General features: G+C 48.5%; 1 protein-coding gene across 4 annotated transcripts in view; it reads right to left on the bottom strand.

Annotated features, from left to right (window-relative positions):
* The window catches only part of dot1l (DOT1-like histone H3K79 methyltransferase), a 39,575-nt gene extending 21,973 nt beyond the window's left edge, over positions 1-17,602 (bottom strand). The window contains exons 1-18 of one of the 4 annotated variants that reach the window (XM_069185936.1): positions 17,234-17,323; positions 10,582-10,723; positions 10,401-10,444; positions 10,071-10,145; positions 9,017-9,080; positions 8,345-8,573; positions 7,742-7,836; positions 7,399-7,461; positions 6,220-6,275; positions 5,709-5,788; positions 5,304-5,372; positions 4,929-5,035; positions 3,713-3,754; positions 3,138-3,230; positions 2,117-2,345; positions 1,544-1,657; positions 1,150-1,241; positions 659-760 (exon numbers count right to left, since the gene is read on the bottom strand). In XM_069185936.1, the coding sequence (XP_069042037.1) occupies positions 659-760; positions 1,150-1,241; positions 1,544-1,657; positions 2,117-2,345; positions 3,138-3,230; positions 3,713-3,754; positions 4,929-5,035; positions 5,304-5,372; positions 5,709-5,788; positions 6,220-6,275; positions 7,399-7,461; positions 7,742-7,836; positions 8,345-8,573; positions 9,017-9,080; positions 10,071-10,108 (1,473 nt within the window). In that variant the 5' untranslated portion in view covers positions 10,109-10,145; positions 10,401-10,444; positions 10,582-10,723; positions 17,234-17,323. Of the gene's footprint in view, positions 1-658; positions 761-1,149; positions 1,242-1,543; positions 1,658-2,116; positions 2,346-3,137; positions 3,231-3,712; positions 3,755-4,928; positions 5,036-5,303; positions 5,373-5,708; positions 5,789-6,219; positions 6,276-7,398; positions 7,462-7,741; positions 7,837-8,344; positions 8,574-9,016; positions 9,081-10,070; positions 10,146-10,400; positions 10,445-10,581; positions 10,724-17,233 lie in introns of those variants that run through there. The other 3 variants (XM_069185935.1, XM_015365396.2, XM_069185937.1) reach the window with 3 other exon arrangements.
* Positions 17,603-17,742: the final 140 nt, after the last annotated feature.

Below are 17,742 nucleotides of genomic sequence, written 5' to 3'. Positions count from 1 at the left end.
GGGAATTACGGTCTGGATGTGCTTATTGGGATTCTCACAAGAATGGTGACAAACCAGAGAGGAAGGAATCTGGCCCCTCTAGCCTGTTAGGTAGTCATTTTGTGAAAAGAAGCCAGCAACATGGCCGATTAGCTTCTTCCGCCCTCCCACAACCCTTCAGATACAGAAGTACCTTCTTGTTCTTGGCTTTAAATACACACCCATATAGAGGACATAAGGCCAAACTGGCTTGTGTTGCAGTGTTCATTCTGCACACGTCTGCTGTGGTGCCTTTGTCAATGCTATTTGAGGTTTTTGTGCATCTTTATCAGATCCCCTCATAATCTTCAGCTCAAGACTGAAAAGGCTCTGTTGCTTTAGTCTGTCAGTGCAGGACATTCTGTTAAGCCCCAGGATACACCTGGCTGCTCTTCTCCAGACCAATTCCAGAGCCACACTATCTTTTCTATGACATGGCGACCAAAACTGTATACAATCTTTATATAAGGCCTTACATGCACATTGTACCACTAGTACATTTAATATTACACGCCTCGACAAAGTGTTTTTGAACAGTTTCTCTACATGTACTGCCTACTGCACCAGGAAGCTTTAATAAGTATTCATTTTTAAAAAGATTCTCTTTTCCTCCAGGGTGACAGGTGCAAGGGTTTCTCACCTCCTCCAGTTTGCTGTGGAACAGCCCTTTGATCTTGTCCTTTTGAGACTGACACAGGCTGTACAGCTGCTCTGCACGGCCAGACAGCTCACTGTGCCTGAGCTGGAGGAGACAGAGGGAGGGAGGATGGTGTGAGAGAGGAGGGGGGAGGGGAGAACAAAAATGCAGTGATGACGACACCTAAACATCTCACTATAAAAAGAGGAACAAATTACTGGTTAAGTTTCTTGCTGGTTTTTCTGCCTGACCTAGGGAGAGTGAGGAAGGGATGGACTCTGTGTGAGAAAGAATTAAACAATGAATCAGACTGGTAAATAATCTACAACCGTCTCTATATGGATTGACAGAGAGAAGAACAAATGAGAATCACAGCAGCTACATGCAAAACATTGTTCTTACTAAGAGAAAAGGTGGGACTGGAGATTCGAGAGAGAAAAGGCAATAAACAGTGTCGCATTACTATTTTCCGAGAGGCAAATTTGAGATTTTACCTTCTCCTGTTCCAGGACTTGCTGGAGATTAGTGCGGTACTGGGGTGTCTTCATGTAGGCCATAAACTGTAGATACTGCACCTTGATGCTATCTGTAACACATCACACACACACACCCGCACACGTTAAGTAGCATTTTCTTTTTTCTTCACCTATCAATTCATTTTTAGCACAGATTTCTGCCTCCCCTTGTTCCCATTATTAAAGCCGATTCTTGCGGCGGACCTCCTGGTGCTCTCGGACCCGAAGGCCTCTGCGATACACCTGCAGGTGCACGCTGACGCGCTCAGAGGTCAGCTGGATACACCTGTACGTGCACGCTGACGCGCTTGGAGGCCAGCACGAGACACCTGCACGTGCACGCTGACGCGCACAGAGGCCAGCAGAGACTCACCCAGTAGCTGCTGCAGGGCAGGGGGAGTGGGGCCCAGGAGTAGCTGCCCAGACGCATAGTGCTGCACTTTGGGAGGTAGCTGATAGAAGGGGCTTTGAGGTGACTTGTATGCATCTGCAATGTTAAGAAGCCACAATTAACCACCTTTATAAAGACAGAGCAGGATAGTCCGAAAGCCTGAGAAAAAATTAAACTCTGCTTATTGTATGGGGGTTGTGATTGCGAGTTTCACATCAAGTAATTTAAATAAAACATCAGTCTGCGGTGCAAGAGAAAACTCTGAAGGTCTCCTGGTCATCCATACTCTACAAACAAATCAGCACAATTCACACAGATACTAAGCACATGCTGAACAAAGACTCGGACACCAATCGCACTGCTATATTTGCACGCAAAGAATCCACACCCTGAAACTGAAGCAAGCATTTCTCCCGATTCATTAAGCATCATAACGTAAATGTCTAACTCTTCATGTCTGGTAGCAACACCTGTTTACAAGTCTGCGGGAGACTCGCTGGCCCTAGCAGCTGGCAGTCTAGCGAACTGGCTGAGTTACGGCTCGGCCCGCCTCACCCTGAGGGGGCGCTGTGGAGTGGGAGACGGTCTTGGCGTGCAGCAGCTCCAGGGCGCTCTGGGTCTTCTTGCTCTTGCGCTCGGCGGCGGCGAGCGTCTTCTTCGGGCGCCCGCGCTTCCTGCCGCCCAGCTTGCGGCCCTTCCCCATGAGCCGGGCGCGGCGCGGGCGCGACGGGGACGCCTTCGCCAGCGGCACCACCCCCTGCTTCTCGTCCTCCCCGCCGGAGTCCTGGGGCCGAAGACGGGAGAGGGAGAGAAAGGGACAGAGTGAGGAGCCGGGAACAGCAGCTGAACAGAGCCAGACCAATAATAACCATCTGATAATCACATCACAAGGCCTGAACTCCCTTTCACTCGACACCTCAGCTGCTGAGCACAGCAGCATCCAACCCCCAAGCACACTGGACAGGTGATGCTGTTCACTTACTCCTAAGCCTGTCTAACTGGCATGCTGCTCCAGCTGTCTCCAGGCTGATGTGATTACACAGTGGCAGATTTCTGTACGCAGTTGCAGATGAAGCTGTACGCAGCACACAGTCACAATTACAGTGTTTGTTTTAATTCTATATAATTTTTTCAAACACACGCAGGTAGGTAGGCTGTGAATAGTTTGCTAAACTGGGTTCCAGTAAACATGCAATAAGGGCCACCCTTGCCCTGGAGAGCCCCAGTTCAGTTAGTCTTACCGGACAGCTTCAACAGTCGCCTGTAAGCTATTAATGAATCAAGCAAGTAATCTGTTCAACTAACAGGACTGGAGTACTTAAGGGCTAAAACACTCAAGGATTTTAGTCTTACATGTTCTCTTAACTCAATAAATTGCCGTTTAATTGATTACAATGGATTTGATCTATACATTTAGAAATAGTCATTTTAATGGGGGCATGCAAATCCTGCAGGACTGGGGCTCTCCAGAATCATGGAGACCCCTAGTTTGCCTTTTAAAGAAGGCATGCTGCTGGAAAATAAAAGCTAACTACAGCACAGGTGGGGCAGAGGCCCTGCGGAGGCGTGCCGGTACCTTATGTTCTTGTGCCTTGGTTGGGGTGGTGGTGTTGCTCTTGCTGTCCTTGGACTCTTTCTGCTGACGTCGTCGAGCTGCCTCCTGTTCCTCCTGAAACACAGCAGGAGCAATCGGCCTCAGAGACAGACAGTCCGCCACACCTTTGCAACCCCCCATTCTCCACCCTCCACCCCCAAACACAACCCCCAGGCTGAGCTGGTGGCGGATCACTGAAGGGCAGATGATCAGCTGCCTTTCTGCACCACTACTTCATGCCTACAGGAGACATGGGGGGACACTGATGGACACACATTCAAAACAGTCGATTTATACATGAGCCTGACCCGCTTTCCCAAAGTTCAAGCCTGCATTATTTCTATTCTGGCAAATGTGTTACTGCAGATACTCTGACTATCAATAGTAAAATCATATCAATAAGGACTAAAACACAAAATACAGTCAGGCTCAAGCTACTTCAATTGAAATAAGCCAGTGAAATAAGCCCTCGGTGCTTTCAGAAATTCAGAAAGCAGGCGATTATCAACGAGAGGAATGTTGTGAGTAATGCGGAAGGTGAGGAATGCGGCACTTACCCTGAGTTTAGGATTTTTGAGACTAGAAAAATAGTTTTCAAGCTACAATGAAAACAGAGAAAAGTCCCAGATTAACCGAGGAAAGAGCAGCAGCAGGTAGCAAGGTCCAACCTGCATTCTGTATTTTCATATTTCAGTCAGGGCACATTGTAATATAACATAATACAGTACACGTCAACATCAATAAATGCAAAATGAATAAAACATGCTCTGGAACCTGTTGGTGTACTCATCATATTTCAGTGGGACTGGCTGAGGCAGTCCACAGTAAATAAGGCAGGAAGCTGAAAGAGAGTCTAAAAGTTTCTCTCAACAAACAGTCCTCAGATATTGTTAAAAATAAGTTTATACACTAGACAGAGATGTTTTTCAACCCATCTAATCAACCTTTTGGATCATAAGGTCAGAAAAACGCTCATTCATGTCCAGACTGCAGAACCCCTAGTTGCACAGCCAGACATACCTGCGTAGGATCATTCTGTACACCTCAGGACTTGAACTAATACCATACAAAGACCTGGGCACCCCCACCAGTGAGCAGAAGTCACAAACCCAGTGCCTGATGGCTCGTCTCCACTGGGTGAAAGAAAGAAACCTGCAGCAGACGGACCAACTAGCAGAGTGCTGCTCTTGTAATGTGCAATGGAAAGATCCGTTTTTTTTTTCCCGGGCTTTGATACTTCCTTGTTGGTTAAGACAGCTGGGTACATTCTTTGCATCACAAAAATAACTGTGAGAACTTAATATAATTTGGGAAGGATACTTCACCGTTAGGTTTTCTTGAATGTAATCTAGCTAAACCTCAAATATCAGTAAATCAAAATAGAGTGTCTCCTTGTTTGCTAACACATGATCAAAAGCAAAAGAAAGTATAAAATATTAAAATTGTTGCACTTTGATACGACCATAACCTGAAGTCCAACTTCAGTGTCATGTATCAGTAATTGCACGACATAATATATGTACATTACGTCTCACATTTTTAGCTACTGCTGTATTTAATCAATATTTCAAAAGTAACCCAATTAGGTTTTTGACTTGGAGTGAAGTAACAGGTGAGGTTACACAAAAATAATGGAACAGGTATTCAGTAATGGAATACTTTTTCAGAGTCAGCCTCCTAACACTGGAGGTCATCACTGGAGCCAAGGGTGTGTCCAGTTCGCGCCCCCTGGTGTCTGGGCCTGCTGGGAGCAGCGCAGCAGGCAATACTCACTATGGTGCGGTCTATCGTATGCAGGTAGTAAGAAACTGGCTTCCCAGTCCAGGACACAGAGCCTCTCAGTGGCGACAGCTCTACCACTCTCATTATTGTGCCAATATCTGCAGGGGAGGGCACGGAGGACAAAGAAAAAAAACGGAATCATTTTTGTGGGGGGGAAACAAAGCAAAGGAAAAGATTACTGTCAATGCAGCGTCGCAGTGCATCTGCTTTCCCCTCGGCAAGCAGAACGCAGAGAGAAGCGAGCGACACCTCCTATCCCTGACAACTCATCAATTAAACCTGAACAACGGCAGCACTGCTGCCGATAAGAGATACTAACACCAGTGACGCGCAAAACAACAACAAAAAAGAGTGCTTTCCACTTACCACTCAAGTTTCGGCTGTTTATTCGGAAGTTTAGAGGTGCAAAAGGTTTTGAGGATACGATTTTGCCACCTGGGGAAACAGGTACAAGACGGGAAACGCAGACAGGAGGTTGATATTCAGCTTTGAGAAGCACGTATACAACAGATTTAGATTTTCATATTTTATTTAAGAGCCCTTTGTAAGATACATATTTTCAGGTCCTTCTCATTATTTCCTATAAGAAAGCTCTCATTAAATCAGAAACAATACATCACCCAAATGACTTAGACTCTGATCTTTACTCTCTCTTGTAAATACTTATTAGACGTTATTACACAAGACTGTGTTTACCATGTGCTTGAAATCATTAAAGATCTGAGGGACAGCTGCATGGCACTGCGCGGTTTCTCAGAAGCCTGCACCTACCTTCCTTCATGTTAGCAAAACGTTCCTTCAGCTGGTGATCCACCTCGGGACCAAAGGCAAAGTTATTCACAAATATCACACTGCAAGACAACACGTGGATTATTACACAGAAAGGCAGCACTTCAGAGAAAACAGATCAAACACAGAGGAAGGAAAAAGGAGAACGGGTGCCTAACTGCGTGTGCACACTTCCGTTTTTGAGCTTGCGGGCACATCTGACCGTGGGTGCGAGTGCATGCTGTGGCTGTATGCGCGCGTCAGCTAAATTGAACTGGATGCAGGATGCCAGTGCATTAGGGAGTCCACAGAGGCCTGGACAATTGAACAGTGTTAATGTGCTCCAATTATGCTATTAAGTATTAAATGTGGCAGCTAGGATCTGTGGCGAGTAGTCTGAAGAGTGTACGGCCAGCAAGGGCTGGAGAGGAGCACTGTCAGAGAGTGGCCATGCCCGTGGCGGTTGCTGCTGTCAGCTCTCTGTCTGGGACGGGTGGCCTCCTCACAGCTTTACCTTGTGTTTGCTATTCTCTCCTTCCACTCCTCAGACAAGAAGTCCCCTCTCTCCAGCTGGGAAACAGACAGGGGTAGGTTAGACCAATGCAGGGTTCCAGAATGAGTCAGAACTGAGGGCTGTCAGTCTTGGGTATTGTGTTGAAGTTTAAGTTGATTCCAGCCCAGGCTGGAAGTTGGAGTTTCTCCAGATCAGCTTTTACACATCAATTCCCAGTTCTCTTCATAATGCTGCAACTCGAAATAGACAAAACACTATCTGCTGACCAAAAATGGTCATAAGACGGGGAAAGAAATGCTGACATTTTATACCTTAAAGGATCTGCAGTTGTAGAAATGTAATTATGGTGTTTTAAGAGAAAAAGAAGTGGAGACAAATGTTCATTTAAATCAATGTGCAACAGAAAAAAGTATCTTTGCCTACCTTGCAGTACCGCCTGGATTGGATTATTTTCATTATTATACATAACAGACTTTTATGAGCCTGTTATTTGATTTCAATAAGTAAGACCACAGTTTAAGTCTTCACCCTATACATTTATGATCATCCAAAAAGAAATTAATATTATTTGTTCTGCATATAATGGCAAATTAATTTTTAATAAACCATAGCTGATTTAATTCTAAAATATTTCACAGTTGTAATAAAAATAAGAACCCGTTTGACAGACAAAACCAACACAGCCTACAGTGCCCCCCTGCAGACACCCTGCCAGATCAACAAGCGTCTTAATCAGCTTTCTCTTTCTACACACCCTAATTTGGCCATTCCCCTTCCATGAGAGTTAAAATCTAATCCACGTTATCCACAGCATTCCAAGGAAATCTTTAACCTAGACTCCTCCTGTTTGTTCCCCCAGACTTCTCTTGGTGCATTAGACCAGCTTTGCACACACAGTGCTACTGATCCCTGAGCAGAACTGTGAGGCCCCAGCTGGCCTAATGTGTCACTTAACTTAAGGGAGGCCAGGACTCACGCGGCCCTGTTACTCACTCGTAGGCCTGGGGGGGGGGAGGGGGTACTCATTATTCATTCCAGCCCCCCCACCCGTTAATTTTGTGGAGGGGGTGGGGGGGGATTTCTGTCCAGGTCGGGGAGAGATCGGATTGAGCGCTACTGGTCGGCGCCATGATGGCGGCGACACCAGGAGCTTCCAGCGACCCGGGCCGGCCCACTCACCGTGTACTCGCCATGCTTCTTCCCGTACCACCTCATCCACTTCTTGAACTCCTTGTCCATCGACTGCAGAAACAAGCACAGGGCGGCTGGTCACCCCACCGCTTCCTCATCACGCTGACCCCCCGAGCCTGCGGCTCCCCTCTTCTCTACACACGCCTGCTTCTGGTTTCGCGCCCGTTTACGACCCCGACTCCTCGCGGTCCAGCCCGGAGGTGGCGAACACGCACCATAACTAACTTTACCTTTGTAAGGATCAGTAAATAAAATAATCGGGCAACGGGAGACTCTCCTGGGTCGGTTGGGAGGGGAGTGGGGTTCGGGGGGGGGGGGGGGGGAGCCTCACCTCGGCGTAACTTGCTGGGATGTCCGCCTTCTCCACACCATAGAAGTGTTTGCAGTTCGTCGCCGCGGCAACCTGCAGCACCACCTGTCCCACACCTGTGAGCCAAAGAGGAGCCCGTTCCAATCAGTCAATCTGAACCAGCCAACGCAATCCGCCTCCTCTTATTACTGACACACCAATAACAAGGATAGGTCCTTCCAATTCAGATAACTCCGCACATTCATGCATCCTCAACAATGAGCTGCAAAGCCTCAGGCTCGATACACGTCTGCACTACAGACTTTTTGCATGGTCTACCATGATTTTTTCTCTCTAACCACCACATATTTATTGTCCACAACATTTATTATGATTTATAATAATGATAATTATTCCTGTTATTTATTATGTTTGTAATGTGCTGTCCACGTTGTGGTGTTGTCTGCTGTCCTGTCCATGTCCCAAGAGATCAGTGCGATTAAGAATTCCAGTGTACATGTGGCAATAAACTACTCTACTATGCATATGGAGCTTTTTATTTCAAAAGGTCCCCAAAGCAGATAACAGATAGGAGGTGATCCACTGATCTCAAAGGAATAACGCGGCAAGAGAGCGGCTGCTGACCACTGCCGAGGTCCACAAAGGTGTCTTCCTCCATCATCTCCATCTCGTCGATGATCTGCGCCACCAGGTCGAAGGAGGTCTCCCCGTACACCTCGGGCGAAAAGGGCTCGTAGTTGTTGAGCTTCTCGGGGTCGGTGACGGAGTGGTTGTACACCTGCTGCAGGATGTGCCTCAGCAGGCCGTTGGAGGGGCGAGTGTTCAACTTCATGGGCTGGGTGGTGCCCTTCCACTGCAAACACACAGCCACACGAGCACCTGAGACAGCTGTACAGCTGACAGTATTTCATTTGTACTGCACACCGCAGTTTCTAGGCCATTTCTTCCATCGTCCACACTTTATAATCACTACACACCCTGAGCACTCACTGCTATATTTTCCTTCCGGTCAGCTTCAAGAAAGTGGTCAGAAAAGAGCTCAGGAATACCTAGTACTTCCAGGTCATTCCATGGGAGCATCACTCCAGCCAAACCTTAAACCCACCCTTAACCACTCTGTTAACACTGTTGCTATAGTAGTGAGAGACAGATTACATGAAATACTAAGACTTGCAAGGGACTGATGTTTCAGATTTGAGTGCACGCTGTCCAGATCACTTTAATCTCACCTATTCAAGTTACTGGACTCTTGTTAGGCTTGTTAGGCAGTTAAGCAGTTTCATTATTTCTACTCACCAGCTGATGGATGCTGTCGATCGCCCTGTTGTACTTGTCACACAGCCTCTGCATGCTCTCAAAACTGCAACAGAGAAAGCAACACCGACACATTGTTAGATAAATAAAAATACTCACTGTGAGACAAACCCTGAAACCCTTTCATGAGCACGCAGTGGGGAAAGCCTTAAAAAACAGCAACACCCAGTCGTCAAATCCAGTCACATGCTTCTGCCTCGTCCACCCCTTGCTCTTCATTCGAAAAACAAAGACGCGTGCCGGGCATGAGGCAACACGAGCGCTCATGCTGAACCCCAGTCAGGCAGGGAGGACTCGAGTACAAACGAAGACGAGCTGGTATCTAAAAAAGATTCCGTGTCCATGGTTTGGTCACATTTTGGCTTCAGCAAACAGGATAGTAAACAAAGAGAAGTCAGATGTAAACTGTCGGAAAACCATTTTCTGTGCCCAAACGTAACATGAGAATTTTGTTTCATCACTTGAAACAACCATATGAAGAGTGCACGAGAGAGACTGACAAGCGCACTCAGGGCCGAAGTGATTCCCCCAAACAGCTGTCTCTAACGCAAGCATTTACTAATGCCACTCAATGTGCAAAACATTCACGCAGAAGGAATGAGATAATTTATATTGAAAATTTATAAGATGCGAGACATTTAGATTTAGTCTGCATTTGATAAATATTCAAAGTTCTATATTTTTCATAAATGCAATGTTTAAATGTTCAATTAACGTTCATTAAAAGTTACTGTGTTTCCATGAATTATGTCCTTAAAATTATTTGTAAGACACTGAGATAAGATGAAGTGTCTGTGGCTTTAATCGTTTTGCATATTTAAAACATGAGCTTTCAGCATATCATGTAATCATATAAATTCAAGGGTTTAAAAAATTGTTAATTTATCATTAAGAGGTAAAAATGTGAAATTATTGTGATACTGATTTGAGGTCATATCGCCCAGCCCTACCCACTACCATCATCTAAAGCAATGTGGACTGCACGACCTGCTGCCCTTTGATCCCTGACCCCATGCTGAAAATGGTTCGCTCTCACCTTTTGGTGTCATAGTCAATCAGTACATAGTTCTCCATGGCCAGCTTCAGGTCTGGAATCTCCTCACACACCCACCTTTGAATGAGCAAAAGATAAGGATAATCTTCAACACCTGCTCTGGTGAGTTAAAACTGTGCACTTAAGAGCATCCCACTCCATTAGGATTACTGTATTTGAGGTTGGAGGTATTTTTAAAATATTCTATGAAAGCAATGGTTTTAAATGGTGGTCAGAAAGCAGATGAAAATGCCCAATGCACTTATTAACACTGTGGTTGTAGGTGGTGGTAGGGTATAGGGATAAGAGAATAAAACTGATTTTAGTTCTTACCGAATTGTTTCAATAATTTCATGAGCAGCATCATGGTGTTTATCCTGTAAGAAGAAAGAGAGACAAAATGGAGTTAAGAAGCTGAAGACAAATATCTCGACAGAAGAGCACATCACACCTGCCTGTAGACCTGCAGAGAGGGACAGCCGTGCCTGTCCTCTGGTCAGCATTTCAGACCAACCTGCCTCCTCGCTTTCCAAGCTCAGGTTCTCATCAGCAGAAAGCTGCTCATCCCAGTAAAGGCGGCACCAAGCCAGAGCCTCTCCTGGCAGGACAGAGCACAAGACTGGACTGAGGGCACACAAGTCCACTGCAGGGGACATCTGAGAAGAGCCAAGCAAACCAGCAGAAACCCCATGTGAACATGAGAAGATCATGCAAATTCCACGCAATAGTACAGCTTCCCTCTTTTGCACTGTAGACTGCAGATTTTAGACCACTGCATAAAGCATTACACCGTATAGCATTTACATTGTTACCTGGCAGTTTTAAAATGTACCACTGTATGTAAATTACGGAAGGTAAGTTTCCTTGGATTAAGGAGTCAACTGAACTACAGATAGCTCACTGCCACTCCAACCAGACTGTCAGAACCCCTGCCAGCACACTCCTGTTTGTGCCAACAGGCAAGTGTGTTTTCAGCCTGTAGGCAAGACCACCCGAGAGAGAGAGAGAGAGAGAGAGAGATCTCCAGCAAGTGACTGCTGACAAAAAACACACGCCGGGCTGTTCAAGGGTCAAGCCAGTAGACGTTTATTCAAACCGATTCGGGGACTGAAGAAGGAAGAATCCCTCTGCGTCTATTAGATTTAGTACCACCATCTACTGTCTCCTCTGTGTATTCTCATCGTGTTTATCTTGTGGATTTCTTATTGTTCATTTGTAATTGTTGCTGTTGTCATTCTGTAAAGCGCTTGCAGGAGCCACCTTTAAAGGCGCTATATAAAATAAAGTTGATTATTGACTCCTCTGGGCTCTGTCGCCAGGGCAGCGGCGTGCGCGCTCTGTGCTGGCAGCACTGTGGTGTTTTGGATTTGGATTGAGAGCGCAGTGCTGCCGGAGTGACTAATCCCTCTGCACTCGAACAGAGGAATTCAGGAATTCTAGCCATTCGCCTCCCTGACCTACTGACCCAGTTCCTGGTTCCCATCCCACCGGGGCGCCTGCGAGGCAAGCGGCTCAGGTCTCTCCACTCATAGAATGAGACAGTTTCCTGTTTTCCACCCCTGTAACCCTTGTGTTCCCGTCACGTTGTGGTAAAGTACACAATTTCACTGCCTGGGTGAAGTTATCTTGATTTTCTCTGCCATTCCCCACAAAGCTAATAAAAGTCAGGCGCCGTGTTTCATTTTAACTTTTTTTTTTGGCTTGAAGCGCCTGCTTTTGGGAGTAAAGGACGCTGTATTTCACGCTAACCGAAAGCGCACGTATACATTCACATATATATATACCCAAACTCGAAAGGGAATAAGGTACACACGCACAACTTTCAATTTTATATTAAAAACTCTCTTTTAAAACACGGGCTTGCCCACCTCACGCGGGCCGCCGTGTAAACAAACCCGCGGGCGCGCCCGTCCCCGCCGGGAGCGAGCGCGACGGCGAGGCGCGCCGGGCCGGCTCACGCACAGACGGCGTGCCGGGGCACGCGCGGCACGGCTAAAAATAGCCCCCAGCGAGCGAGCGAGCGGGCGGGATCAGAGAGCTCTGCCTCCCTCCGACCAGCTGCAGGGGGGAAGCGCAGCAAAACCCAAAAAAACTGCACGGAAGTGACTCAGGCGAACACGCTGTCCCTCTCTTACTACCGTTCTCTTGCTCATCTTTTGCCCCAGACTGAGTCACCGGCAGGGGAGTACAGAGATGAGCAAGATCGCGCCCCTTCACTCCACATTACTCACATTACTCACAAGAACAAGTGACTAACAAGAGCACGTCTGTTACATAAACAACGAGAAATGTGTCAGCTCCCCGCCTCCCTGAATGTCCTTTCTGAGTCTCATTCAACCCCCTGTTAGTCTAATTGTAGGATGGAAGTTACACTGATGAGCCGTTTCGTTTCCTCTTTGTTTTTGAATCAGTCACCGGTCTGTGCTGCGTGTTCACCGAGTCACGCCTGAGCGATACCAGCAGGACTCTTTCTGGGGTGTGCGGGGAATGTTTTCACTCAGGCCGGAGGTTTTGGAAAGGGCTGTTTTTCCTGCCGGTTCTTGGCAGAGACGTCTGTTTGTGTTGGAGTCGGCAAGTGTTGTGCGTAGCATGTGGATCTGAGGGCGTGTGAGAGTCTGAGTCAGGGTGTTTACGGTGTGGGGTATGGGGGAGAGTGTGTGGGTGTCCCACACGCAAGTGGGTTGACGATCGACCGCGCTAATCTATCCAGTTCAGTCAACAGCACAATGTGAAAGTATACATGACTGAGCTCTGTATTTACACAGAGGTACACGAGGCAAACGCACGCACACACAGTGCGCCTCTTTCCAGAGCTCAGAGGTGTTCTTCATATGGAAGCAGTTTGGGATGATTTAATGAGACAGATGAGGAGTGCGTGTGTCTGAGAGAGAGAGAGAGAGAGAGAGAGAGAGAGAGAGAGACAGGGTGTCTGGAGTTGGTTTCTCTGTGAATGTGTCTATCCTCTCTCTGTGCAGACAGTGGCCATGTACAGTCAAGCTGTATATTAAAGTGAACACATTAGTGGTACTTTCATACACTTACACACGGTAACCTCTCCCAGGACTGTTGGACGACTGAACTAAAATCAGCAAATTCAAACTGGGTCAAAAAGTAATCTTTTTTTTTTATAATGGGTGTGCATTAAAAAGGACTGTGGTCACTGACCAGCCCACTCTCAGGGGGACCATTTGCAGATCACAAAGACAGAGGCCGTGGTCCCCCCTATGACCCCCTCCCAGTCCGACTATTGTTCGTGCAGGAGGGTCACAGAGACCTGCGCAGCGCAGCTACACCCACAGACACCGCGACTATTCCAGGACTGAGGAAACACCATGAGTCAAAGATTTGAGTACATCTGTCTTGAGTTGTGGAATTGAAAGGAAGAAAATTGCCTGTTTAGAAAAAAAAAACAGGAAAGACTAAACAAGACTCGTGGTGCACAGGAGTTGGATCCATGTCAGGTTACACCAGCTCCAGAATTTTACTGACTGCATTGCTGAAGCTCAAATGCAAATACTGTGCATTCAGCAGCATCGATGCATGTAAAGAGCATTAACCACTTCCCGACTTTAAAAAGAAGCATACAAACCCCCCGACTTTAAAAGGGAGCTGCCAGGTTTATATCTTTGATAAGAAGCCTTGTCAAGGCAGCCAGGCAACTTAGCTGCAAATACAGATAGTGACGCATTCGGCTGAAACTCGGTAAACATGCGCAATTGCAGCTAGCATGCACTGGCTGAAGGCGCCAAGCTTATGGAGGCCAGTGCTGGCAGTGTAGGTGGCTCTGTGCTTGCACAGGACAAAAAATGCAGATCCAGACCACAACCGTACACCAGGCGGAAACAACACCGGATCCCCCCGAGCACAGCTGCTCGAGGCACCGAGAGATACCAGCTCTTGGATCAATTGTAACATGAATGCGGTTATTAGTACAGTGGCCTTTCATATACAGGAGAGAGTGACTTCATCCACCACCTTAGGGGAGAAGCCTTTCTGCACCAGTAGCTCAGCTGAACAGCAGGGTGAAGCAGAGAAGCAAAGATAAAAAGTGGAGTGGAAATTCAGGCCGGACTGAGCGCGTCTGAAATCCGCCTTCACAGGCCGTGGGGTCTCTGAACATCTCATTCCACAGAAGAGGCTGAAGCTCGAGAGAAATGTTACGAAGCCATAGATAACTTTCACCTCCATGTCCGGTCTATGAAAGTCTGCTCAAAAGCGAGAGCAGGCCTGACATGACCAGCACCTGATCCTGGAGCCTGTACAAAAACAGGTAGCAGGTAAACCCTGGCCTGGAATGAACTGCTGAGCAATAGGACAGCTTGTCCTCTCCTTGAGAGGGAGCAGGAGAGCTGACAGTAGACAAGGCTGACTATAACCCACATTACTGGGAGCTCTGTCAAGAGGAAAACGCAGGTTACCTAGTTTAATCCCCAGAAACCATGTCCATATTTAACAGCCCATTGGTGACTCAGCCCTTAGCAGCCACAGGTGCTGAGACACCCCCATCGGCACGCAAGACCAGTTTTCCAGATGGTTGGGTATTCCAGGGAAACCAGCATTCGTCATCAGCTTTCTCTGAAATCGGCAGAATAAAAGCAATCTCTCCGATCAAAACGCGCACACAAAAAACGTACACAGGTGATTAAGTCACGACTATTTTCCTTCTAAAACCACATTCAGGGTTTTTTCTTTGACGCTACAGATTTTTTTTAGCACGCTTCTTTATACCGAAGTTCTTAGAAAAAAAGATAACGGAAACAGCCTCAGAGTACTGTCAAAAAACCACAGCCTTCTCGTCTCTCTCCGATTGTTTTTGTATTCACTCCCTCATCCACGCCTCCGTTCAGACCACCCTCCAATCTGATAAGGGCAGCCAGACGCCCCCGAGCGGTGTCACCTCACGCAGAGCTCTCAGCTGCCCAGCCTCCACCTCCACAGCCTGCGCACATCCACTCCCAGACACACCCCTCTGACGCCTGGTCGACCAGCTCTGCTGTTGCACAAGCGGAGACAAATGTTTACCCCATTGTCTTATCTCGTCACACCGCACCACAGGCGGGGGAAGTGAAACTCTGTTCGTATGTTAGCAAAACAAGTTTATGTCAACTCCCAACGTGCTTTTCAAGCCTCCCTGTCATCTACTACACCTCAGGACAGCAGAGAAGCGTTCTGTTTAATTCTTACACTGTCCGGGGGGGGCGTTGCTATTCCTGCGTGTCCTCAGACAGTAATGATATGAAGATTAAACACAAGCTGCGCCATATTCTTTCCTGCAGGAGCAACACACATGGTCTGCACATTCCCAGTTGTGGCAGTGGTATGCTTGGCCTTGGACAGGCGCGCACCTGCACGCTGCCGTCTCCCTATTCCTAAACTGGAGCAGGAACTCGCCCATTCATAGATCCCAGCAGACTTCTGTTGTAATGCTTCGCGTCAATACTGTGCTTTCTTTAACTCGAGCCTGAATTGCACAGTGATTCTTTTCTTAAGAGCGGGGAGGGCCAGCTTGCACAAGGAGCACACCGCTCCCGACGAGGACGAGCAGGGAGTTCCCTTAGGATGAAATCCAGCGCACGGAGCCCTTCAGCAACGCCGCACGTTTCACTTCAACGCGCGTTCGGGACAGCATGACGTCATGACGACAGATCAGAGCGATGCGAGTCGGAGAATTCATCCCGGAACTAGGTCAGGCGCACTGTGGGAGGCGGCCGCTGGGAGTCGCGTCAATCCTGCCGTTTCACTCGCTACCTGAAGTGACCCTTGACGGCCGGCACACACGACAGGCTGACCGGATCTCGGGGGGGGGCGGATCGGCGCCAGCTCCGTATTTTTAACACCGGTGCTCTTTCTATCCCAGCAGCTCAGTCCAAGCGTCCCGCCCCCCAGGGGCTCTCCACTCGGGACACGAGCACGTATCCCAAAACACTGGACTCTCGTTCAACGCCCACTTGGAGACCACCAGCACAAAATCGGATCCGTGACTTTATTTGAAATGGGGAAAGCGCCAGTTTCGACTGTCGCGTTGAGAACGACGAGATTTGATTAGTCTAAACATCTGCTTGTAAATTCATGCTAAATACCTCTGCGATGCATCACGGATTTAAGGCAGCCGGTGACCTTATGCGTCTGTCCTACATCTTAAAAATACTAACACGTATTAAAACACCTCATGTAAGTCACTATGTCGTTTTCCGTACGGCACCCAGCTAAACTGTACCAACTAGCCAGCTGTCAAGATTGCTTCGCGAAACGTGTATCAATTAGTTCTGTCTGAGCTTTCATGTTCCGACGCAAATGCAGCATTCTAAACACGGTGCAGCAAAACCAGAGACTGAAATCGCACCCCTAACGACCAGCCCTCCCTTTTAAAAAAATAAAACATGCAAAAACAGAAAATAACCGAGACGACGACCCCCCAGCCGCTGAAATACTACTGCAGGCAGAACCAGTCAGACACCAGACAGATCTGGTCTAAATAAGACGTCCCCGAGGGCCCCAGTCGCCTGTGATTATATGACATCCACAGACGTCGCTAAACCAGCTTTCTGGGGGGCTTAGGGGGGGAAAGAGGGGGTACGCTACAGCCAAGACAAAGCAATCGAGCAGCTAAGCGGGCATGGAACCCCGAGTCCCAACTCCAAGAACAAACTCCAAGACACACAAACGCAAAGGCTGCCCCCCCACCACCCGGGGGACACGGGGCAGCGCACGGGACCCCCTAAAACAGAGGGAAAGAGGGGGACCCCCCCCCTGCTACAGCCCAGCGCAGCCCGGAGAGAGCCCCCGACCTGCCGCCGTGCGCCATCTCCTCTCCCGGAAAGGCAGAAAGTTTGGAAAGACTCCTCATCCCAGTCACAAGCCCGCACGAAGGGGGTCCGTCCTCATGTGCTGCTGTTGTTGTTTTTTTCTGTTTTGAAAACCCCAGTACCCGGTTGTGAGAGTCTGCGGGTTTTTTTTTTTTGGACGCGCCGGCCCGTCGACGGGGACGGGACGGGAGGACGGCGAGAGCGACAGCAACAACAATGACCCGACCCAGCCGGAGCGCAGCCCGCCGGCCTGCCAGGCGAGGCCAGGCGAGGCGAGGCGCCGCACGGACACGGCGGAGCCGGGATCCCCGCAGGGGGCGAAACCCGCACAAACAGAGGATTTAGGCCAGCGGCACTCACGTATATGGGTAACGGCCACGGGTAGCCCGCCGCCTCGGCTCCCACCGGCGACTTCAGCTTCAGTTCCAGCCTCTCTCCCATCACCTCCGCTCTCCTCCGGCGTTAGAAACCGAACATTTTCACAGAAATATCGGCAGCGGGAAAGAGAGGAAGAAACTCCGAGTAGGCGGGAAAGGGGAGGAGGAGGAGGGAGGAAGGCGGACGATTTTTTTTTCAAATTTTTTCCTCTCCCCTCGGTCTCTCTCTCTCTTTCTTTTTTTTTCTCCTCTTTATCAGTTCGAGCGACTCCGTCCCTCCAGGAGCGCCGCCGCCATCTTGAACCGGCGTCAGGAGAAAAAAACCCCAGTTCGACCCGGCCGCTACCAAGAGAGGAGGGCGGGGGGGGGGGGGGTGAGACCGAGAGAGGAGGGGAGGGGAAAGTCAGCCTCCTGCCCACAAAGAGAAGGCGGTTTTCTCGGTTGATCCCCCTGGGAACGGGGGGGGCTTTCTCTGCCGGGGCTGAGTCGCCG

Source organism: Lepisosteus oculatus, chromosome 29 (assembly GCF_040954835.1).
Source record: "Lepisosteus oculatus isolate fLepOcu1 chromosome 29, fLepOcu1.hap2, whole genome shotgun sequence".
In the NCBI taxonomy this organism is placed as follows: Eukaryota; Metazoa; Chordata; class Actinopteri; order Semionotiformes; family Lepisosteidae; genus Lepisosteus; species Lepisosteus oculatus.
The sequence above is the reverse complement of the archived record's forward strand: the minus strand, read 5'-3'. Positions and strand labels throughout refer to the sequence as shown.